Below are 24427 nucleotides of genomic sequence, written 5' to 3' on the forward strand. Positions count from 1 at the left end.
TTACCAAAATGTTGAACTACGCCCTTAACATTAACTCCGACCTTCACTCAGTCTTACCTGGGTAATTGTGGACCAGGGTTGGGGATACCCCTCTGTAGGAGCCCCCACTGCTCTCGCACATTGCCAGGTAGGGTTGATAGGAGGAGTGCTGGTACTGAATGTAGGGCTGCTGAGGGGTCATTGGAGGAGAAACTGCCGCCCGGGCACTTTGTGACTCCTCAGACAGCCCTCCCATTGGCTCCTGGCCCTGATCATCCAGCCCTTCCAGCCTGTCTGAATCCTCCGTGTCGATGGCAGGCGGGAGATCGTGCGGTGCATGGACCCTGGCTTTTTTAGCATCTGCACCCACAACTCCTCCTCTTTCTCCTCCACCTCCTCCTCCTGAAGTCATCTTGGCTCCGGCAGGCTCCATGGTAGCTCCCCATTCTTTTCCACTGTCTGATTCGCCCTCCTCAGCCTCCTCCCCATGCTGACTCTGTAGCTCTGAGTATTTGCTGTGAGCGAGGCGGTGAGCCCAGGTGGGGCCGTCTGAGGGCTAGATCGATGGGGACAAGTGTTGGTGCTACTTGCAGTGTTTCCCCTATAATTCTTTGTTAACAGTGGTGGGTGGGAGTCATTTTGGGGTTGGTTCAACTCCAGTCCACGTCTGTCCCAGTTTGTGTTTACACGGGTAGTCGAAGGGCTAAAACTAAATGCCTTTTTTTGGATTAAGTCTAAATGTTATCTCTTTGTCTCTTGGGATTTTTGGAGGAAAAGCAAAGCAAATTTATGACTTTCATTGCACATTTTCTTTTTAACAGGGGTGGAAAATTTCTTGTTGCGGCGGCCCACCGCTGCTGAATGACTATAGAGGAAACACTGAGTGAACAGAGCCATAGACAGACCATCTATCACTGGCTCTGGGTGTGATGTTGATGAAGGATGACGACGTTTCAACAGCAGGCGGCCATTCAGAAGTGGGATGTGAAGACTGTGGCGTCCCTCTCAATGACACGAATCAAGACACGCCTCACACATGATCAAGTGCAGAATTTAGGCCAAGAAAAAAAAGAACCTACCCTCCCCAACGCAGCTTTCGCTCAATTTGTACAGCCTTTGTTTGTTTTTTCTTTTTTACATCAGCATGGCTAGAGTCAGCGATTAATCGCATTGTGAGAAGACATGGGTTACAAATCTGTACAAGCTTACGGGTTAGAAAGGGGTTTTTTTTAGCTTCTTTACAGCTAAGGTGGTAATTCTCTCTCTAAACATCAAAATCGTTTGCCTCCATCAAATCAAACAATTTTGAACGAAGTAGCATGTTAAAGTAGAGCTACACCACCACAGAAGCCACATGGTCTTTTTTTATTAGCACCTATTGGTTTAGCTGTACACACTGTGTGATTAATCTCTTTGTGACACTCAACAGCAGTCATTAAAGCACACCAACAACACCATCAGCGGCGGCGGCAGGTTATAGACACAGGGAGAAACTTACACTGGAAAAGGAAACATTTGAGTCCAGATCTGTCTGACTGTTTGGGTTGTGGAGTGATGAAGAAGAGGAAGAGGAGGGTGACTTGATGTCATCACAGTCTTTCATTGAGACCTGGTGCTGGTCCACCATGCCACTGTGCACTGACTTTATGCCCAGGCTCTGTCCCCTTTCTCCCCTCTCACTCATCTCTACATAGGACAGGACAGGTTTGGGACAGCAACCTTTAGCACCGTCTGGACCTTTACCTAGCATGGGTCCACCAGCTGAACACCCAACCATATGTTTAACTTCCTCACTGTCTCTCACAGTCTGTGCCCTCTGCTTGGCACTGGATGTCTGGTCACAGCATTTGGAAGATAATAACAGTTTTTGGTCCATGTACAGTCCCCTTGAATACTGGCCATAATATAGGGACTGGGCCAAAGCTGTCTGGGTCTGACTCATAGCCAGCTGTAGCTGAGACTGAGGTGGTCCGTCACCTTTCTTGGAATCAGAGAACTCGTGGGAGGAGTTTTTATCCTCCTCTTTCATTTCTTCTTTTCTGTCTTTCCCCTTGCAGTCGTGGGCTGAGCTTTTGTGGAAAGTCATGTTGCTGCTGTTCTGCCTATCTGACTGCATGTATCCTGACAGGTAGTAGGGCTCATAACTATGGTAGTACGGGGACTGAGGGTCTTTTGATGACGGGGTGCATGCTGTGGGTGGAGTTTTACCAGAGTTACTATGGTTGCTGTTGGAGCTCACCTCGGAAGAAGTTGAGGAGCCAGACTTGGATCTGATTCCATCTGACCGACATTCGGAAGATCCCCCATCATCTGCAGCATCTGAGATGTCAGAGTAGGCGGGACTGTTATTCTTGCTGCTGCTGTCTGCTGTACCCAGGCAACTACCACTTGCATCAAGGCGTGATGAGCTACCAATAGAGGGACTGGGGGCATTGTCAGTAAAGGTGTAGACCTTGTCGGCCTCAGCACGAATACTGGCCATCCTGCTCTCTTGGCTCTCACTGAGTCCATTCATTACATCCTGCTTGCTGAGGTGTTCCTTTAGAAGGCTTCCAGAATTCTCTTTCACCCCAATTTTAGACCCAACACCATCATCCATTTTTATTCCACTGCTGTCTCCATTAGGTGTTCTCACTGCATCTTTGTTATGTTTGTCTTTAAGTCTCCGCTTTTCTTTTTTCCTGGTCTCCTTGCAGGTGACCAGCGTAGCTTTGACCAGGCTTGGCTCTACAACAATGCTTAACTTTGGCTTGATGGGTTTCAAAGGAAGATTTTTACTAGTGAGGCCTACAGCTGCCATAGGAGATGGCTGCTGTGAGTTAACAGCATCTGCTGTGCTGGATGGATATGTTGTGTTGGGTATGGCGATAAGTTTAGGGGGAGCAGGGGCTGGAGCAATTGGCCGGTTGGTCCTTGACTTGGACAGCTTCTCTACCTTCCCGTTGGCCTTCTTGCCCTTATCACAGGCATTTCCCTTTTTCTCGATCAAACCTTCAGCTTCCAGTTTGGGCATCTCGACTGAGGAGTTCCTGTCTGGGACCATGCAGTTCTCCAGAACCACAGTCATGTTAGATATGATTGGCAGATTGCTAAGGTCATCAATTAGACCATCTTTTAGCAGTGAGGTTCTTCTGGTTTTGGAGTTGGCTGTGGGGCTGTGGTCGGTACTGAGAAGAAGTCGTCTGTTTTTAGGTGACCCCACTGTGGTCACCTTATACAGAGGAGCATTTTTCTTTGAGGAGCTGTTGGTATTAGTGCTGTTGTTTGTCTCTGAGAGGTCATATGTCATGTTGCTGATGCTGTCCTCGCAGTCTGATAGCCGTTCTTCGCTCTCCCCATCCTTCATGGGTTCCAGTTCAGGCTTCCGCTGCTCCTCAACCTCCAGGTGTGCATGCGTCTGGTGGTAGCGCAGGCCATTGATGTGCTTATAGCGCTTAGTGCAGTTTGGGTGGGGGCAGTCAATGAGGATGGGTGGTGGTGGTGATGAAGCACAGCCTCCTCCTGGATCCATAAACGATGGGTCAGATTTACCCTGTGGTGTGGACGGGGCGCTTCGGGATTTTGCACGAATCCTCTTCCCATTGCCATTTTTAACGTCATCTGAGGACACCAGGCTGAGATCCAAGTCAGATGGTGGCTTGTTCTTTCGCTTCCCAGATGAGAGAGAGGCTGGTTTCACTTCCTCCACAGTGAAGAAAGAAGGAGGTGCTCGGCAGTTGCTGTTGATGAGGTTAAGACTGCCTCTTCTTCCTTTGCTGTGGATAGGTGCAGCTGTTCCGGCCACACCACCTCCGCGGCTCCTGTGCTGAGACAGACCACGGACTTTGGCAGCAGGGGTCGGCTCTACACAGGGTCGATCGGCCATGGCAATTCGCATACGCTTTCCCCGGCCACGACCACCTGGTAACTCAGGGTCACTGGAGGGTGATTCACAAAACCTAGACAGAGGAGGAAAAAAACAATGAACTAAGTAAATTCCCTTTGATCAAATAACAGTCATACTAATCAATTAATCAAAAGCCCTTGATTAACTGATCATCTTTAAGTGTGACTAACTCTACAAAAGCAGAGTTTCTGACAGTTTTGAGGTGGGTAATAACACAATTCAATCGAGAAAAGACTTCTACAGCTGATCTTAGAGCTTTGAGAACGAACAGTTATTGCCCATAAATCTGGAAACGGTTAAAAGGCCATTCCCAAACAATTTGAGGCCCATCATTCTACTATAAGAAAGATTGTTCACAAATGGAAAAACATTCCTGGGAAAGTCCCAAAGAAGGATGTTCCAGCAAATTCACCCTAAGATCTGTCACGATCCTGGGTCTTATGACCCAGTGTTTTGAGTTTTAGTTCATTTTGATGTTTATAGTATGTTTAAGCTCATTAGGTCTCCTATGTTCATTTGCTTATTAGTTCCCCCTTGTGTTTCCAACCCATGTTAAGTCTCCCCTGCTCTTCATGTGTTTCATGTCTGCGTCTCATTATGTTTCCTATTTTATTTTGAAGAGATCTTGTGTTTTTATTTTATGGTTTATGTTTTGAGTCCTTTGTTGTACTGTTTCTTGTTTCCCTAGGTCTCAGTTATGGTTATCATAGGTTTAGTTCTTTGGCTTTGTAATATGGCTTCCCTGTGTTCCATGTTGTGTCTACTGTGACGTTTTTGTACCATGTTTCAGGTTCCTACTGTATGTTCTGTCTCCCCAGTTGCTGTTAAGTTTACATGTCTAGCGTTCAGTCAGTGTGTTTCCTGTTTTACTTTGGAGGTCCGTGTCTCATGTCAGTGTTTCTAGTTTTGCTTCCCTTGTCTCGTCCAGCCTGATTACTCCCAGCTGTGCTCTCCTTCTGTGTCTTGTTCCCTCGTTATCCCTCTGTGTATTTGAGCCCTGTGTTTCTCTTTGTCAGTGTCGTAGTCCCCCTCATGGCTGTGTTTCCCTGTGTCAGTTTATCCATGCCCCAGTTTAGTTTTGTTATATTTTTGTGCCATTCTGCAATAAAGCAGCTTTTTGAGTTTTATTCCTGCGTGGTGAGTTTTGCGTTTGGGTCCTTCTCTTGCCTGCACACAGCCGAAACATGACAAGATCAGACAATGTAATACTGCCAAAAGACAAGAGCTACTTCTACAGGTCTCTGTTAATCAAGGTGTTATATTGGTCAACTCAAAGTCCAGACTGTGACAAGTCTGCAATGCTCTGAACTTTAAGACCTCAATTAACTGAAGCCACGATGTAAAAAAGAGTGGGACAAAATTTTTGACAGTCATGTGAAAGACTGATAAAAGGACTTCTGGTTGACTTGTCCCAAAGTTCAAATCATTTGACTGGAGTAATCCTGGGCATGTTAAGTACAACAAAAAAATATAGTGTCAAGTAATAAATCAGATAAGACATGTGAGAGGACAGTTGTGCACTTCCAAAAACAACCCACACTGATGCCACAAAATACATAAAAATAATTAAACTCATTCTGCTCTGCGAAAGCAGCCTTTGTGTGAGTTAGAGAGGGAAGGTTATCCAGAAGGTAACTCTTTAAGTTCTGAATAATAGAAAAACAGAAATAGGAGAATGAGCAACTTAAAAAGTAACTGTGGAAAGTGCAATTTGGGTTAGTTAAGTTAGTAAGAAACTCTTTCAACATTGTACTTCCAAACAGTTTGCTTTGATTTTACTCTTCCACACAAGGAAATATGCTTCGAAAGTGAGAAAAGAAATTGCTTAAAGATGACGGCTGTGCTGTGATTTTGGCTCCAATAACATGTAAAATAATGAGACACAACAGAAGGTTTCTTACTTTTGTCTCTCTCGTACTGTGCTTACTAATGAGGATGAAGAGGGGTTGTCCTCTGATTGTTGGTGTTTTCCATCTAATACTGTAGGGTCTTTACCCTACAACACTGACTTGAGGTGACTGTTGCTGTAAACTATGAACTGAATGCTATTCAGGACAGCCCTAGTGTTGTTGTATTTGTAGAATATATATTCCATTATTTATTGTTGAGGTCATGACATCTTCCTTAAATCCTGAGCTGAAAACAAGATTCTCTTTTTCATGTCCATGCTTTTGTTCCTGAAAGGTTTTCATTTTTTATACCAAGAACAGCTTGTTCATATCATTACCCAAACTGAACTCCAGAATCAGACAGAGACCCCGTGAGATAACATATTACCATTCAAGGCTCATCTGAACCAATTTACCCAGTCGTCAGGCATAAAAATCGACTTTTTTCTGTACAAAGCCTGCTCCTCTTTTGATAACATAAAAAAATCCTGTACAATCCACAGTTATCTCTGTATTTGATATGGAGACATTTTGTATTCACTTGCCGTCCCTTCTACTTTGAAGTCTTTTGATGCTGTTTACCTCGGTGCCTAGCATCTTAACACTGGAGATGCTTTTCCACACTCGGATATTGTTATTCATATCAAAAACCTGTCTGCTGTGATGAGAAAAATGCCTCACTTTATGTTTATCCGCAGTGTAAAGCATGGCTTTAGATGCCGGACTCTGAACCTTGCATCGTAGCTGGCCTTCTAATGCATTAATTATGACACGTTATCACAGGACTGATTTGTGTTAAATACCCAGTGAATAAATTCTGACCTTGGAAAAAGAGTTTTGGGTATTAATCACCTTATTAATGGAATGGACTGCAGAGCACGTTGAGACTAGACTTTCTCGTCTCCCTCTGTGATTTTAAAACGATGATATCTCACATTTTCTGTGATGTTTGTAATTGCTTTTTTCTCCATCAGTGTGTCCCTGAATGTCACAGAAGCAGCCGGAACATGCAACTGAAATTTTATGTATTTTCCTTTGACATTTCAAGGATATCTCGTCTATTTAAAACGTGTTTTTTAATCAACTGAGTGATGATGCTTTCCGACCACTCAACTTTTTAATAATCTGAAACTTATTTTTGATATTTCATCCAATTTTAGTTAAATCTTTCAGCTGCGTTTTCACTCAAAAATGGATGAATCAATCATAGAAGAGGAAGGGTTTTATTCCATTGAATTATATAACAAAACCCAGATTTGGTCACCATTGACAGACGTCCACACTGATGAGAACCCGAATGAATTTGGTGCCCGTTTTCTGAGATTAAGCAGTAATTGCCATGACAACAATCGTTTACATACAGGGTTGATAATTGAGAGGTTTCATCGGAGCGAGGAGGGACTGTCACATTTTCCACTCAACAATTACAAAAACCACTCATCGTTTATGAAACAGTTGAGATGTAGAGTGGAGAGCGTTTTTGTTAAAGCTCATCACAACAGCTGACAGCCCCAAAGCCAATTGAGCCCTTTTATCATTTTAGCAACATTAAAGCACTTTGAAGAAATAGGTGCTCTTTCCAGTTAATCAAATAAACAATCAGCAGCAAATAAAAGCCAATAACAATAAAATGATGAAACAAAACGCGATGGATCAAACAGGGAAATAAACCAGGCAGCAGTATGCCCTTAAGTGTGTTTACAGTGGGAATATGAATTGCTTGGGGCCTGATTTCAACAGTAAATGTCTGAGAGCTTATAAGAGAAACACACTGCGAAGCTCACAACCCAGCTTAGCAAACCAAATTGATGTTTTGAAAACCGAAATTCATACTAAACGACTGCTATAACCTTCAGCGCAGAGAAAAAAAACTGCTGCAAAAACCTCCTGGTGACTGTATTAAGCACCACATTAGCAGGCAAGGCTCTCTATTTAATCTTTAATAATACCTTTCTTTTTTGTCTAAATGAAAGTGAAAGACAGATCAAAATGAGCTTCCACCTAAAGACCTGACTTCTAGTTTTGAAATGTTAATGAAAATTATTTCACCACAGATGCCATCCTTGAGTAAGGAACCATCTTTTAGAAACTTAAAGTAAAGAAGGTCCAACACATTTTTCATTGATTAGTTTTTTCTTTGTCTGTCTGTCTTTTTTTGGCCTAGACTACTGAAACTTTTCTCTGGAAAAATCAATTCATTGCCATTGCAAACAACCCACACAATGCACTGTGGCGTGGGACCAGTACCAAACTGAAGTATAAAATTTAATGTGATATAAGTCCTGGAAAGGAGAATGGCCTGACATGATTTATAGCGGTCAGCAGCTCCAACCAAACCTCCCACTTGATTTGTCTGAGCTCCACTAGTCTTGTGTGTTTCAGTGTGAGTAAAGTTTGTCTTACATATTAGAGGAAGACTCGGCACCAGAGCATATGAACTTTGACAGGGGGACATCAACTCACTTTGCTATTTCATTAAAACACTCCCACACACAGCAGATAGATACACATGACTACTATCATTACTGTTGTTATGGATAAATAAGCTACTTGAAAGCATATCACAAACAAACGCACACAGTATGCTCATACAGAAATGTATCCACAGACACAAAGTGCAAAATATCTCTCTTAGACTGCAAAGTGTAGAAAGCAGGAGATACATTTTCTCACAGACACAGTTAGTGTCTGTGAGTGCAGAATATTCTCAACATGTTTCCATTTGTTTTGCAATTGTTAAGTGATATGATGCTTCAGAGCTAGCCTCACAAGCTGACGAATCTCTTCTTAGCTCCGAAGCAATGAGAGGGGTGCATCTCAAAATCTCTTGCCTAGGACCATCTGCTCCAAAGTCAGCGTCCTCCTCAGTCATGCTGGTTAGCGCTGTCGCTGCAAAAACACTAAGCTGTTAACTGAATAACTTGAGCTGCAGCAACTGCTTTTCTACTGTAATTGAGCACTCAATGCACTTTATGCAACAGGCCTAATTCACCCAAGCACTTTTTTTCCACACTTATGTGCGTTCTATCTAACATTCACACACATTCGCACTCCAGAGAGCAACTTGGTGTTCAGTATCTTGCCCAGAAGCGCTTTGGCATGCAGAGTGGAGCAGCCAGGCATTAAACCACCAACCTTCCAGCCTGCTCTACCTCCTGAGCAACAGTCACCCCATAACGTAGATCAGCAGAATTTTGCTGAAGGAGCACAGTGACCTTTTCGGCTGGGCCTGGACCCCAAAAGCCTGTCTACAGTGCTGGATAGAGGCAAGAAAAGAAAGTAAATAGTAAATGTTACCTTGGAGGAGCCCAGTCGTGTTTGGTGCAGTCTAACAGAGTTCCCACGTAGGTTCTCTTCCTCCACGTCACATTCACCACCAGCACACCTGTCAGCCGCAGAGGAAAGGGACGGCAGTCAGCATTGGATTCACTGACAAGCCTATATATCAGAGTTTGGCATAGAGTTCAGAACACAAACCCCCCCCACTCAGCATCCTAGATAAAAATAATTGTTTGGCCCAAAAGTGTCTCACATCTGCAGTTTTCTTTGGACCACATTTGGCTTTGATTGACTGCACTGGCTCAGGGAGAGACTTGTTGCCTCAACTCAGCCACAGTTACACTTTACACGTGCCAGATGTTCGGTCTGTTGTGACACACCACGATTGTCACAACCCATATTACTACGTTATGCTCGCCTCATTACTGTTGGCCCACACAACAAGTGCTGTAACTAAGTTGTACTTGCCAAAACGAGTCCAGATCAAGCCCAGATGTGACTGGAACGAAGGCTTTAATTTACAAGGGTGTTCAGCTACAACGCTGTTCTGAAATATACACACTCACATGCACACATTTAGAGGAAATAAGATCTCAAAAGTGATTTTTATACAGATATTTGACATATCAAACAGTGACACAGGTGTGTTGAAAGATCTGCTGAAGTGATTTTACAGCATATCAACTGTGTCTGAAAGAAGCGTTCACCTTTTTTCACCCTTTTCCAGGCCCTCTGTGGAGCCACGGAAATTCTCATTTTTCTGTTCTGGCTTTTATCTAAAGACGAACGTGTAATGAATGATGAAACAATAAAATGGAGCAGACCGCATTTTAGAGGAGAGAAAAATCGCTGCGATGAGCAGACATCTGAGAACAGCAGCAGTTAATAGTGTGGAAATAAAAAGCCGTGGCAACCTGAAGGACGGAGTTCAGGCTTTTAAGAATTGTTTTCAAAGTGCTTCACGTTGTTTTGCTACAGCCTGTGAAATCACTCGGTCTGATATTACTCAGGAACATCCTCGGAGGAAAAATACAGTCTTACATTCCTGTCAGGTTTTTGTATGGAAGAAATATTTAGTCTTCAAGGTTTAAACTCTAATCTGAAGACGCTTTAGCCATCTGAAATAAATGCCTCTCTCTTCTCTCTCGCTCCCAGACTGACATTTGAAAACCATTAACCTCCGTTTTGTGATGCGCCAGCGGCAACGCCAGGCAAATCAAATTTTGGACGCATTACAGCTTTAAAACGAGGCTTGACTACAACACACGACTCCCCACTCTTCAATTATGTCTGATAGCCGCCACCTTCACAGAACACTCTCACAGATAAATGAGAGGCAGGAAACGCAGCCAAGAAGGTGGATGTGATCAGGCGGAGGCCCTAAAATCTCCAGTTAAAATCTCCACTTAATGAACTGGACGGATTTCATTAGTCAAGAACTTAACCCTCATAATTTCCACTTTAAATACTCCAACAAGGCTTTGATCAAATGTATTTTCTACTTTGTTCAGCCAGGTCCTGTCTCATTTTCATGCCAAACTGGAAAAGGAATGTTTAGGAATGCAGGAACGTTTAAAAACACGAGAAGGTCTGACGTGTAAAATGAAACAGATTAGTGTTATCGACCACATTAACTCGTTGGTAATAAAAGTCAGATTTCCTCAGGTTGTATCCTCCAATTTAAGCAGCTTTCAAATGACAAATTCAGTGGTTTTATCAGAGGTTGTTCGACTGACTACTACACCAAATGACTTTTCAAGCATTTTTAGTGTTGCAGACATCCAACGCTGCAATGAAAAGCTCGCTGTTTTGCTAAAGCTGTAGTGTGCCTCCATCATCTCGATCATGCAGTATAAGGCAGTCATAAAAACCGGTCTTCTCATCTTGACATTCAGATGACTATGAACACGTTTATCTTCTTTCTATCTTCTTGTGTTCACACTGTGCAGTTGGATTCAAAGCAATAAAAGTGAGCACATCAACGGAAGATCAATACATCAAGGAGCACTCAGACTCCAATCAGCAGAAGTCCTGTGAGAGAAAGCTCTCTAGACATGGTCTCAGAGTCTCTAAATGACTTCTTAGGAGAGCAAACGCTCAGATTTGGCTCAGATGCAGCTGATTTCACAGTGAGCAATGGAAAAAAGACATAAGAGCATGACCAATACAGGGGTTTTTAAGACTGATTCTTTTTTTTGTTTCTTTCAGACACATGAAACAGATTTCCCTAAAACTTTAATGCATTGGTGTCCAAACCCAGGCCTCGAGGGCCGGTGTCCTGCAGGTTTTACATGTGTCCTTGATCCATCACAGCTGATTTGAATGGCTAAATTACCTCCTCATCATGTCTTGAAGTTCTCCAGAGGCCTGGTAATGAACTAATCATTTGATTCAGGTGTGTAGACCCAAGGTGAGATCTAAAACCTGAAGGACGTTACAGAGTGCCCTCTGGTGGACAAACTATGCAATGTTAACACATCTAAAATGGCTGAAGGGTGTTTCTCTTCTCCTTTTTTTACTTTTTATTTTTATTTACACATAAAAGTGAGGAACCTTCTAGTGGCCAGCAGAGCCTTGTGGAAACGATCAAACATCCCTGCTACCACTGTGTCGCTGAAAGTCTCCAATGGTTCTTCCTTTTCTTGTTTTGCCGAGAGCGTCCTCCCTTTCTGCAACTGCTCTACTGAAGGTAGGCCAGGTTGACAGACATAGCTGTGACATAACTCTGGACTCTCTGTGAAGCAATGGGACTGACCTGGGTCTGTGAGCACCAACTCCCAGGGGTGAGACGGACTGGAGAATGCTGTATGCGAGCAACTGAGTATGGACATCAGTCAGCAAAATACAAACATCCACATGCCTGCCCAAATTGGCTACATTGCTGTACAGGCAATGTGTAATGTATGCAGGAAATATGAGCAGACAAAAGGTCAACTACCAGAAAAACTGTGCAAAGCTCGCTCCCACTTCTCGGGTTCAACTCGGCATGGAAGTGGACTGTGTGTTCTACAAGCTGGGCAGCTAAGCTGAGCACTGGAGTGATGCGTAAGATGCATGTTACATGCAGATTTCACAGAGACTCAGAAAAGTCCTTTGGGGAGTCAACATAGCTATCTGTGACAGCTGGGATAGACTCCACGACCCTCACACAACCATGAGCTGGATGATGGATGGATGGATTTTTCATTTATCAGCTGTTACAAATGACGATACCGACGTTTCTCCACAGTCACTTGGACTCAAGCCCACTGAAATAAGGTGTATATAAGAGCTGGTTTAGCAATAAGAGTTAAAAGATGGAAAAACAGTGGTCAGCAGGGGCCAATTCCTCTGGTTAAAAAAACAGAAAAATAAAAACTGAAGTTATAGACGAAAATAATCCCACTGCTTCTGATATGTAAACACTATCCCGATGATTTTTTTATGTCAGTGACGAGTTTCAAGTCTTATTGAACACTGAAAGGTTTGTATTCATGTAACGCAGTCTGTTATCCGTGCAGCATAATGACACTGAAACTAGTTTTCGACTGCCAGCTGAGATTCTTTCTCTGCAGTCTTGAGCCTCAAATGGAGGTAATGCAAGTACAGATGCTCCCCGAGGACTGGAAACAAACCACTGCAAATATGTGAGAAACTGCTTGCTGAGTGCATTCCTCGGTATGCCTCTGTATCTTCTGAGACTATAAAGGTTTGGATATAGCTGTAAATAAAATCCTCTCTTGATTCTGTTCAGTCACTAAAAGTTCATTTAGAGGCCAGGTGTGGGTTTTTGGAAGCTGTGTAAGGCCCAGGGGTGCAGCTGCATAAAGCTCTCACCAGTAAAGCAGATTTTTAAATCATCAGAGTTATAAAGCTACATATACACATGGCTCCGCTGCATAAAAGTCAATATTTGTAGAACTGCAGGACAACATGTATAAGCCTCATTTAAATTCTCATCACAAATGTACACAAACAGCCCAAAACAACATGGTTTGAGGGCACATCACCACTCATTAGTCGTGTTAGTGAGAAAAAGGGCCAAGAAGACATGCAATTTAACCAATTTGCAACACTGACGACTCTCTTCAACAGCAGAACACAGTTATTTTATCATAATTATCAAAATGTAACATCAGAATCATGCTCAATAATAGATTTATGAAGCATATTCTGAAATAGGCTCAGCAGATGAGACTCAAATTAAAGAAAAAAATGACTAAAATGTAAAGAACTGGTCCAGTGTTTGATATGCTCCCACCTGACTAAACTGTCACTGGCTGGACAACTGGCAATTTTACATTCACAATACAAAACGCACAGCAGGACCAATCCATTACTGGCAGCAGGAGGTATTTTCACATAACTGACTTCTGGCTTAATTATATTTAAATTTACTGAACTTACTGAACAAACTAATTGACACCATCTCAAAGACGCCAACAAGATGTGTGTAAGCTTCACAGTTTTCAAATCACAGCCGTCAACAAGGAACATTACGTAAAAACACTAGTCTTACACCTGCACTTTTTTGAGTGGCCAACAGGGGGCGTTTCCTGTGGATGCAGATATTAGCCTGGTGGCATAAAGGCTATAGGAAAATGACTCTTTGGCTTTCCCTGATTAATGACTAAGACTATGATTAATGAATAAGTTTATGTCCTCAGTCACTAGTTTTAGTTAAATAAGTTTTATTTAACACAGCACGATGTTTATTTATAAATTAGGGACCCCATTATAGTCAAAATGGAGAATAAAGCAGGGTGTGCTGTACCACATGACTGACAGGTACACTCAAAAAAATAAGTCATTGGATGAACTCAATTGGACTGATGGCAGGTTTTCCACGTAATACATCTATTTTGGTCCAACCTAATCTACATACATCATGACAATTCAATTAAATTGAGTCAGTAGAACACAATTTCGTAAATACTGCTAAAATGAAAAAAAGTACATTAAAATGATGTGAAAGGTTTTGGTTGGTCCAACTCAATACAATGTCATTCACTTGAGCTAGATTTTCATTGCATTGAAATCATTATTTTGAGTTCAACTAAATCATAATTTTCATTACCAGAAAACTAATTTAATTATTAAAATAATGACAAAATGAATTTGTTTTTACAACTCAGGTTTATTCACTTGAATTAAAAGCAGAAACAGAATATTTTGTAAATAAACATACATGTCACATGGTCAAATCAACCTTAACAAAAATCAAAGTGCTCACAAAAATGTGCTGACGTACATTTGTAATGAATGTCAAATCTGAATAGCACACACCTCTGTACTACTAGGCAATACTGAAAACAAACTGGAATCTGTAAAATCAGATTTCACTTCAGAATCATTGTATATATTTATAGTGACACTTGCAAATTCACAATGATAACCTACTAAACATTGCAATTCACACCATAGTATGGCAGTCACTGAAGATTTGAAACAACCCAACAATACATACATACATACATATATACATATATATATACATATAAAAAAAACACCCAGCACGCCCCTGCGGGCGGTTTATCCTTCAAGCTCGGGTCCTCTACCAGAGGCCTGGGAGCTTGAGGGTCCTGCGCAGTATCTTAGCTGTTCCCAGGACTGCGCTCTTCTGGACAGAGATCTCCGATGTTATTCCCGGGATCTGCTGGAGCCACTCGCCTAGCTTGGGAGTCACCGCACCTAGTGCTCCGATTACCACGGGGACCACCGTTACCTTCACCCTCCACATCCTCTCGAGCTCTTCTCTGAGCCCTTGGTATTTCTCCAGCTTCTCGTGTTCCTTCTTCCTGATATTGCTGTCATTCGGAACCGCTACATCGATCACTACGGCCGTCTTCTTCTGTTTGTCTACCACCACTATGTCCGGTTGGTTAGCCACCACCATTTTGTCCGTCTGTATCTGGAAGTCCCACAGGATCTTAGCTCGGTCATTCTCCACCACCCTTGGGGGCATCTCCCATTTTGACCTCGGGACTTCTAGGTTATACTCAGCACAGATGTTCCTGTACACTATGCCGGCCACTTGGTTATGGCGTTCCATGTATGCCTTGCCTGCTAGCATCTTGCACCCTGCTGTTATGTGCTGGATTGTCTCTGGGGCATCTTTACACAGCCTGCACCTGGGGTCTTGCCTGGTGTGATAGACCCCAGCCTCTATGGATCTTGTACTCAGAGCTTGTTCTTGTGCTGCCATGATTAGTGCCTCTGTGCTGTCTTTCAGTCCAGCTTTGTCCAGCCACTGGTAGGATTTCTGGATATCAGCCACCTCCTCTATCTGCCGGTGGTACATACCGTGCAGGGGCCTGTCCTTCCATGATGGTTCCTCGTCTCCCTCCTCTTTCTTGGGTTTCTGCTGCCTGAGGTATTCACTGAGCACTCGGTCAGTTGGGGCCATCTTCCCAATGTATTCTTGGATGTTCGTTGTCTCATCCTGGACTGTGGTGCTGACACTCACCAGTCCCCGGCCCCCTTCCTTCCGCTTAGCGTACAGCCTCAGGGTGCTGGACTTGGGGTGAAACCCTCCATGCATGGTCAGGAGCTTTCTTGTCTTTATGTCAGTGGCTTCTATCTCCTCCTTTGGCCAGCCTATTACCCCAGCAGGGTACCTGATCACGGGCAGGGCGTATGTGTTGATGGCCCGGATCTTGTTCTTACCATTCAGCTGACTCCTCAGGACTTGCCTGACCCTCTGCAGGTACTTGGTGGTTGCAGCCTTTCTAGCGGCCTCTTCATGGTTCCCATTTGCCTGCGGGATCCCCAGGTACTTGTAACTGTCCTCTATGTCTGCAATGTTGCCTTCTGGTAGTTCAATCCCCTCAGTTCTGACTACCTTCCCTCTCTTTGTTACCATCCGACTACACTTCTCCAGTCCGAACGACATTCCAATGTCATTGCTGTATAGCCTGGTAGTGTGGATCAGTGAATCGATGTCTCGTTCACTCTTGGCATACAGCTTGATGTCATCCATGTACAGGAGGTGGCTGACAACTGCTCCGTTCCGTAGTCGGTATCCGTAGCCAGTCTTGTTAATGATCTCACTGAGGGGGTTCAGGCCTATGCAGAACAGCAGTGGGGACAGAGCATCTCCTTGGTAGATCCCGCACTTGATGGTAACTTGTGCTATGGGCTTGGAGTTGGCCTCTAGTGTTGTACGCCACATCCCCATTGAGTTCCTGATGAAGGCTCTTAGGGTCCCATTGATCTTGTACAATTCTAGGCATTCCAGTATCCAGCTGTGGGGCATTGAGTCATAGGCCTTCTTGTAATCAATCCAGGCAGTGCACAGGTTGGTCAGTCTGGTCTTGCAGTCTCGGCTGATTGTTCTGTCTACCAGTAGCTGGTGTTTTGCACCTCTGGTATTCTTGCCAATTCCTTTCTGTGTCCCGCTCATGTATTGACCCATGTGCCTGTTCATCTTAGCCGATATGATGCCTGACAGGAGCTTCCATGTAGTACTGAGGCAGGTTATTGGTCGGTAGTTGGAGGGGACCGGTCCCTTCTTGGGGTCCAGGACCGTCCGGCCTTCAGTTAGCCATTCCGGGTGTCTCTCGTTAACTAGCAGCTGGTTCATTTGTGCTGCCAGATGCTCGTGGAGTGCAGTCAGCTTCTTCAGCCAGTAGGCGTGAACCATGTCGGGCCCTGGTGCTGTCCAACTCTTCATACTGGAGACCCTTTCTTGGATATCTGCCACTGTGATGGTTACTGGACCCTGTTCAGGGAGGTCGCTGTGGTCTGCCCTCAGATCCACTAGCCACTGAGCATTGCCGTTATGGGTTGCATCCTTCTCCCATATGCTCTTCCAGTATTGCTCCGTCTCCAGCCTTGGTGGTGCTGTTCTCTTATTGTTCCCTTGCCACTGAGAGTACACCTTTGCTGGTTCTGTGGAGAACAGCTGGTTTATTCTCCTGCCTTCTATCTCTCTGGTGTACCTCCTCAAGCGGCTGGCCAAGGCTGTGAGTCTTTGCTTGGCAGTTTCCAAGGCCTCAGGTATGGACAGCTTGCTGTATTTCTTAGGCACCTTATTTGTCGCACCTTTCTGCAACTCCGTTAGTTGGCTAACCTAGGGTGCTGGACTTGGGGTGAAACCTAGCCTCCTTCTCCATGGAGGGTACTGCCCCTTGTGGCTGTTCAACTTGTAGCCAAGCATCTCACTGATCACTGCCGTATTGTAGATCAGCTTGTTAGTGTCGGTAATCGTGGTTGTAGGTATTGCCCGTAGTGCTGCATTAACATCATCTAGCAGACCTTCTGAGGGTACTTCACGTAATCTTGGTAACCAGCTACGGGGGATCCAGGTTTCAAGCTTGGCCATGATCCTATTTTTCAGGTCAGTTCCTCTCACACTCAACGATCCTTCTCCTATCGCACTTGGGGCTATGTACCCAATCTCGGGTGGGGGTGATGATATCTCCCCCCTGACCTGGCATCCTGACTCCTCCTTGCCGTAGCATTTGTGTTGTACCTCATCAATCTCTAGCTGTGAGAGCAGTCCCTTCTTTCGAATGTTGGAACACTGAGCTACTAGTTGTTTCGCCGTCATTGTGGATGTTGGGTATCGAAGAATCCATAGGTCCCTCATCCTATTCATGTAGGTAGGCTTGCTTAGCATAGGGGGTCTAGCCTTAGGACCCTTACTGGATACAGACGCCCCAGGCAGGAATCGAACTTGCGATCCTCTGTTCCAAAGGCGTGTAGTTTAACCACTACGCTATCCAGCTGCTATATATATATATATATATATATATATATATATATATATATATATATATATATATATATATATATATATATATATATATATATATATATATATGTGTGTGTGTGTGTGTGTTTTTTCATGACGAACATTTTTCTGTTACCAAGGGGGAGGTATTTTAATTAAAAAAAAATCTTTCAACTTTACTTCTCCAAAACCAATTACATGTAAACATTTACAAGCTTATAAGAACGGGAAGACCAACTTTAAAACACTGGAAGACACAAAACTTGTCAACATTTTTCTATTACCTTTGCAAATCCCAAAAGCAATCAAAAAGAAAATGGTGGTTACAACCATGAAACTTTTTCTGAGCTAAATCCCCAGTCCTTTCATCCATCTATAGTAGTACAGATTAAAGGTCACATCACTCACAACATAACAGCAGACAAAAATAGACAACTTCCATTTGGCCAAAAAAAAGAAAGAAAAAAAGGTCACAGTTTGAACAAAAGATATAAAAAGGCCAAAATCAACTTTTGTGCTGGGTCTTGTTTGCCTAAGCAAACATCTTCATTTTCATTTACTGCATCTTTGTACTGAGCCTTTGTCCATCCAGATTCATCAAAATCTTCTGACAAAACTCGAAAGTGTACTTGAGGTCATTTGGATAGCTCAGATCAAGTGCATAAATCAGTCCAAAGAGGACGATGAATGCCATGATGACACTACCGAGGTTGTTCATAACTGTAGTACCTTCAATGACAACTCCAACATCCTCTGGCTCCTGAATCCCTTCTCTTCTGATGGTGTAAATACAGTGACAGTTGCTGCAGTGGACCTCAACCGTTCATCCTCAGTGGAGGTCTGAAAAACAGGATGTTTCAGGTTTAAGGGCTCTGTCACTTGGAAGGGGACATATTATGCAAAACTCAGCTTTTGTATCCTTTTGTGCTGAAACATAGGTCTCTACCGCCTCTATAAACACTCCAAACATAAATAAAACCCGTCAATCTGTTTCCTATCAATAGTTTGGGTTCAGGTATTATGTACCTCCCTTTGGGAGGGGCTTGATATAGAGCAGGAGCTCCTCCAGTGTCTATCAGTGTGTGTGTGTGTGTGTGTGGGCTGGGTCAATTTCCCTTATTTCATCACAATTGGGAACCTTTTGAAACAGCTTGTTTTATGCACATTATTCCTGAAACCAGGAGATTGCTGTAATGGCAGTGACACTAGTTAGTGTCTTGATGCAATCTGCTGTGTTCCTTATAATGAAGACTTTTTACTAATTGGCATAATAAACTGAACTCCATTGGAGTGTTTACTTTCTGAAGTGCCTTGAGATGACTGTTGTTGTGATATACCGCTATATAAATAAACTGAATTGAAACACTGACAGAAAATGGATGAATGTTTTGTCCACATTTACTGTGTTTATAGAGGCAGTAGATACCTACATGGCAGCACCAAAAGAATGAACAATTGAATTTTTGCTGAAACTGTCCCCTTAAAAAGTGCTCTCCAGTGCAAGTTTCAACAATGACTATTAAGAATAATACTATTTCACAATTATATTGTCTCTTTTGAATATATAAGGATTTTGTGTGCGATGAACCTAACTCAAATTGAATCTAGAAAAGAAGGTGTGATAAGCGTACCAGATACTCCTTGAACAGTAGGTCTGGATCTTCATTAAAGTAGATCACCAGGCTTTTAAGAGTATGCTCCCTCTTTATGTCGATGTCATCATACTAATGCAAGGGTGGAAAAAAAGGGTGAAAAAAATGGAATTGATTGATTGCATTTAATTGATGGGTTTATCATTAGTACCAACCAAACTACTGATCGCCATGATATCCTTGATCTTTTGGCCCTTTGCTCCTTTGCTCCCCTGAAAAATTTGCATCAGCTTGTCTGTTAAATTGTCCAGCTGAGCCAAGAACTTCGCCTGCAGGGGTTTTGTAGTGATCTGCAGGAACTCTGCATTCACCTGGAAATAAAACATACATAAATATAATAAACTAGAAGTTTAAATACAGACTGCTGAATCAACACACTGAAAGTTGCTAAACATTTGAACCATCAGTGAAGTTTGTCAAGACCTAAACTGTTTTTAGCTGAGTTTAGGAATATATCGCCACCTGTTGCTTTGGCATGTTCCTAGCAGCGTTTTCCTTCATTTTTGCGTTTACCTGTGGACGGGATAATTTTTTAAAACGAAAACGGAAAATCTCAGTTTTCAAAAATACCTGTGTAAGTGTGGACGTAGCCGAAATCTTTTATAATAATAAATAGGTTTGAACGTCATGGGAGTGCGCATTGTGCTGCCTGCAGTTACTCTTCCGGCCACATGGTTCGCTTTTGGTAGCACCCTCAGTAAACTATGTAGTGCTTTTAAAGACACCTCAAAACGATACTTTCTACTAGAAAATGGCATATAATAATAAACACAGAATACCATATTTTTAGATTATAAAAAGAAAACAGTAAGAAAGAAGTTAGCTATAGGACATCATCTTTCATTGAGCACAATGGCTAGCTGCTAATAAGCTAGCACACGCTCCGACTTAAAAGTTGGCAGCTACACAATTTCTCCTCTAAAACAAGGCACTTTTGAAAAGACCTGGCTATATTGTCAAAAAAAATAGTATTCAAGCAGAGAAGAGAATGGTAGCACCACCAAAAGTTAAAAAAACAACTGTTACAAGCTTCTATGATAAATAGCATTGCCATAGATTTAGCTGATAAAGAAATACACAATTGGATATATGGAAAAATAATATGTTACCTTACCTGAAGGTGTAGTTTTATCCAAAAAGTACAGAGAGGCCAAGAGCAGCTGCATTCATTTAGGTGATCCTGAAAGAGCGCAAAATTTTCAAAGAAGGCGGACCGTTGTGTAACTCAGTAACTTTGTGTTCTTGTGACAAAGACTGCTTTGAGAGAAAATAATTTAGGTTCACCACACGAATAATAATTGCAGTAACGCTGGAGTGCTACATTTGCGTTGAATGAGATTAAAAATAATGTTTAAGCTTAAAGAGGGGCTTGAATTGATTTCTTTGAGTTTACAAATACTTAAGTGCAAAAATGTACTCCTCCTACCCCCAGTGCCCCAACAAACTCATTTATTTTGTGTTCAGAATCAGCCTCTGCTGGTTTTGAATAATTTTAGGTTTACACAAAGAAAATCAAATTAATTTGGTATTTTTTAATTGCATTTGTGAACAACTAACATAATTTGCATGTGTTCTTTGAAAGGAGGACCTGAATCTGTTTTTTGAGTGTAGCTGTTGCATTAGCGTGAAGTGTTCCTTGTTTTCTCAGTCAGATCCACCTCTAGTTTGTCACATCTGGCTTCAAAACACCAAAATAGCAGTGCCAAAGGGACTTTTCAAATGTGCAATATCACAGAGGCTATTTTTATCTTCTTTAATACAGTCTGTGGTAAATAAAGCAGCTACAAGCTGGATGTGACGCCCTCTCTAAATGGAAAAACGGCTCAGAGACTTTTGCTATGATTTTACTGAAACAACTGAAAGGCACTTTGAGTTCACGTTTCATTTCTTTTTTAAATGCCGCATAAATAAAATTGACTGAACTTGACTGAGACATTCATCATACAAAAATTAAGCTCATAAATGAACCTTTTGGGATGAAATTTTTAAAGATATCTGTGTAAGCTGTAAAACAATACCACAAGACATTATTTTTCTATCAGGTTTTGTCTTATTTTACCTGCAGGGTGCATCCTTGCTGCTCATCATTCTTTTATAAATACCGGTTTATGCGTTATATAAATGGCATTTGCATGATTTTTGTGTGTATGCATCATTTATACATCTGGCCCCTGGTGTGCAGCTGAGGAGCACTGATTAAAGCGAGCCGTGCGCAAAGACAAGAATGTGGCGTTCAAGCCAAATTTCAAAATAAAAAGTCAGAGGGTCTCTGACAGCTGGTCTGACTAATAAGACAGCTGAGATGATGAGGTCAACACAGGGAGGTTGACGCCTACTGTGTACAAAGAAAGGGTTTTGTTTGACCTAAAAACATAAACAGACATTTTAAACTGGCTTTCCTGTAAATCAGTATATGTCTGTAATGTGCAGGCAGCGGTCCTCGGAGTCAAGAAACAGCCGTGATGAGCTGGTTTGGTCATTTGTAACTTTAAATAGCAGAAGCAAGAATCTCAGATACTCATCACGATACAGTGATGATGCGACTGTATCACAATATAGTGACTCATTACATTATAAGACAGTCAGTCAGCTACATACAGTGATACAATGAGTCAGATTGGAAGAGGAATCGGTTTGAAATGCCAAATTCCACAAATCTCCAGAGACTGATTGGATGGATTCAGCTCTCAAGTACTCAGCGCAAACGAAGGCATGAAGTCATTAGCGTGAAGTCAATGAACAGAAGCAACCACGATGCACCCGCTGGGCCAACGTTAGCACTGATGACTTATAGATCCTTGGTGTGGATCTTGCAATCCTCATCAGGATCACCTACAGTGGAAACACGTCTGACATCAAGTCTACACATACACTGCAAGAGACCTGATGATGATGATGATGAGCACTTGAACAATGGAGGAGTAAGCAATACGATACTGCTGCATCAACATATCTAAACCATATCTAAAAGAGCTAATGTCACTTCTAGTTTAATCTTTCATGAATTTCTTGATATCTTATTGCAGGCCCACGTGGATGTGAAAAATCTACTTCTTCAGTGCTGCATTGCTTGCAATAAAGAAATGAGCAGCAATAAAGTAATAGAACAAGTCAAGCAGACAGTAAAACAAACTGATGGTTAAATAATAGTTGCACAAGGACAAGGATAAAAGGGTACAAGATGTAGGATGAAGTAGATGAAATATGTAGAAACAAAGTCCAAAGTGCAGCAATGGAGGTTTTCCTCTTCACTCTCGTGCCCCCTGAAGCCTCGCTCGGGCTGAAACGTGACAGCGTTTCTATTTTTAGTCAGCAAGTCTCTTCTTGGGAAGAAGCCAAAACACTCAATAGGTCGTCAGTTTGTGTCTCGCTGTCATGAACGTGGGCGTTTGTGCTGCTATTAGAGAACCTGTGTGGCATTCAGGATCCCTCAAAGTCTGTTTCTAACACTTATTGAAATAAACGCCCTGACTCAATTTTACTGCTTCACAGAGGCTTCGCACAAACAAGCAACCACTTTTTAAAAGAGAGTGAGCAATGGCTGAGTAGTGCTTGAACTAAACGCCCCTGAATTCAAGCATCTCTATCTGAGGGACTTCAGGGTTTGTTTGTTATGAGTCAGGGAAAAAGAAAATGTTCTCCGCATTGTGCGCCCTCTCTTTATCCTCTGCACTGCAGAAAATAACAACATCTTAATGGAGAAATTAAAAATGAATGTCTTTCCCTCATTCACACGTACTCTGCATTGACTCTCTGTTCATTTTCTCCCTCGCAGTCTGAACCTGCATCTGCTTTTGCTGTGAAACGAAATGAAAAAAGATGCTCGAGCTGCACTGCTGCATCCAAATGTGACATCCACACTGCACTGAGTGCAGTTTAAGTGTCTGTCGAGGCTGTCAGAATCACCCAGCTCTGCCTCGCCTGTGTTTGTGTCGCTGCTGCTTCATATTTTTCTGCTGATTTGCTCTAAGCTCTCGGCAAGCATCCCCTGACTTCTCCTCTGCAGCTGTGTGAGCACTGTCAACAGCAATCCTTAAACCTGAGCCAGTCACAGTCACTGAAGTTGACTCCACAGTATCACATGTATTTAGCAATAAAATGTGCACTTTCTCATTTAAGTGCTGGTAAATTAACGTGATTAATTACTGCTTCGTGAGATTTTGGAGGGGAATTTTTGAGAGAATGAGGAATTATGTATCAAGTTAGATTTGTCAGGAGGTTATTAGAATGGATGGCAGGCAAGAAGGTTCAGAGTCCTATATGTGTAATTGCTTAGTCAGCAAAAGCAGCTTAGATAAGGTTAAAGAATAACAGTGCTAATAAACTTGTATCAAAACAGTGCCCCTGTGATGGACACTGCGTCTCCTCCAGTGCTTCCAAACAATGATCGTATTACTTGATTTTTATTTTTGGTATCTGAAGAACATTGCAGGAGAGCAAACCTGTCAAGCAAAGATTGCGATGCCACAGTTCAGATCATTTCCTCTGAATGTCCCCCTATAGACACCTCAGGATGTTACAGTAAAACTTTGCTTTGACAGCCTCATCCTGAGGGGCGAATTAACTGTGTAGGATCCCTTGAATGCTGAAAAAATGATGAGTATTATCCTGGTCTCACTTATCACCTGACACATTGCCTCCAGGCTTGGAAACTGCGGATTCTCCCACTACAAACTGCTCGGCTGTAGCTCAATGAAGCTCATCACTTGACGATCTTCCACATGAAATTCGGATCAGTTTGAAACGGAAGTTGATGTTTCTCGTCTGTACAAGTTTGAGGTCTGTGGTGAAATCACAGAGTGCTATTTGCATGTGGTCGTTTTCAGTTAAGCTATCCAAAAATAGCAGCTGAACCGAAAACGATCTAGGGTGTATGAAAACATGACCTTAAACTGGAATTTAAATCTTATTAGGGGGTTTTCTTATAGCCCTTTTCCACTAGTAACTACTCGGGTCGGCTCAACATGGCTGCACTCAATTTTTAGGGTTTTCAATTAGGTGGCCGTACCTGGTATCAGATACTTTCTAA

General features: G+C 42.6%; 2 protein-coding genes and 1 long non-coding RNA gene across 5 annotated transcripts in view; 1 reads left to right on the forward strand and 2 right to left on the reverse strand.

The window, feature by feature from the left end:
- Positions 1-24427, forward strand: part of LOC146563069 (uncharacterized) — a 72782-nt gene that overhangs the window by 12262 nt on the left and 36093 nt on the right. The gene's annotated exons all lie outside the window — the stretch shown is intronic.
- znf608 (zinc finger protein 608) overlaps positions 1-24427 on the reverse strand; it is a 73058-nt gene that overhangs the window by 10516 nt on the left and 38115 nt on the right. For 2 of the 3 annotated variants that reach the window (XM_085295437.1, XM_085295435.1), the window contains exons 3-5: positions 9052-9139; positions 1478-3917; positions 58-535 (exon numbers count right to left, since the gene is read on the reverse strand). In XM_085295437.1, the coding sequence (XP_085151563.1) occupies positions 58-535; positions 1478-3917; positions 9052-9139 (3006 nt within the window). The remainder of the gene's footprint in view (positions 1-57; positions 536-1477; positions 3918-9051; positions 9140-24427) is intronic. The other variant, XM_085295438.1, reaches the window with a different exon arrangement.
- On the reverse strand, positions 18393-19906 carry LOC146563071 (uncharacterized). Its single transcript, XM_085293189.1, has 4 exons — positions 19861-19906; positions 19554-19709; positions 19378-19470; positions 18393-18586 (listed from the first exon to the last, which is right to left on the reverse strand). The coding sequence occupies exons 1-4, from the start codon at positions 19897-19899 to the stop codon at positions 18461-18463; spliced, it is 414 nt and encodes a 137-aa protein (XP_085149315.1). The 5' UTR covers positions 19900-19906; the 3' UTR covers positions 18393-18460.

Source organism: Mchenga conophoros, linkage group LG12 (genome assembly GCF_057382185.1).
Source record: "Mchenga conophoros isolate Kocher_MC1m ecotype Shallow Benthic linkage group LG12, M_conophoros_male_GT1.1, whole genome shotgun sequence".
Classification (NCBI taxonomy): Eukaryota; Metazoa; Chordata; class Actinopteri; order Cichliformes; family Cichlidae; genus Mchenga; species Mchenga conophoros.

What these genes read in the sequence shown, in the direction of transcription:
- LOC146563071 (XM_085293189.1), bottom strand. Translation starts at nt 19,899, where the DNA reads ATGAAGGAAAACGCTGCTAGGAACATGCCAAAGCAACAG. An exon ending in TCATGGCGATCAGTAGTTTG is followed by an intron (nt 19,471 to 19,553) that starts GTTGGTACTAAT and finishes CCCTTGCATTAG; the next exon opens with TATGATGACATCGACATAAA. An exon ending in TACTGTTCAAGGAGTATCTG is followed by an intron (nt 18,587 to 19,377) that starts GTACGCTTATCA and finishes CCTGTTTTTCAG; the next exon opens with ACCTCCACTGAGGATGAACG.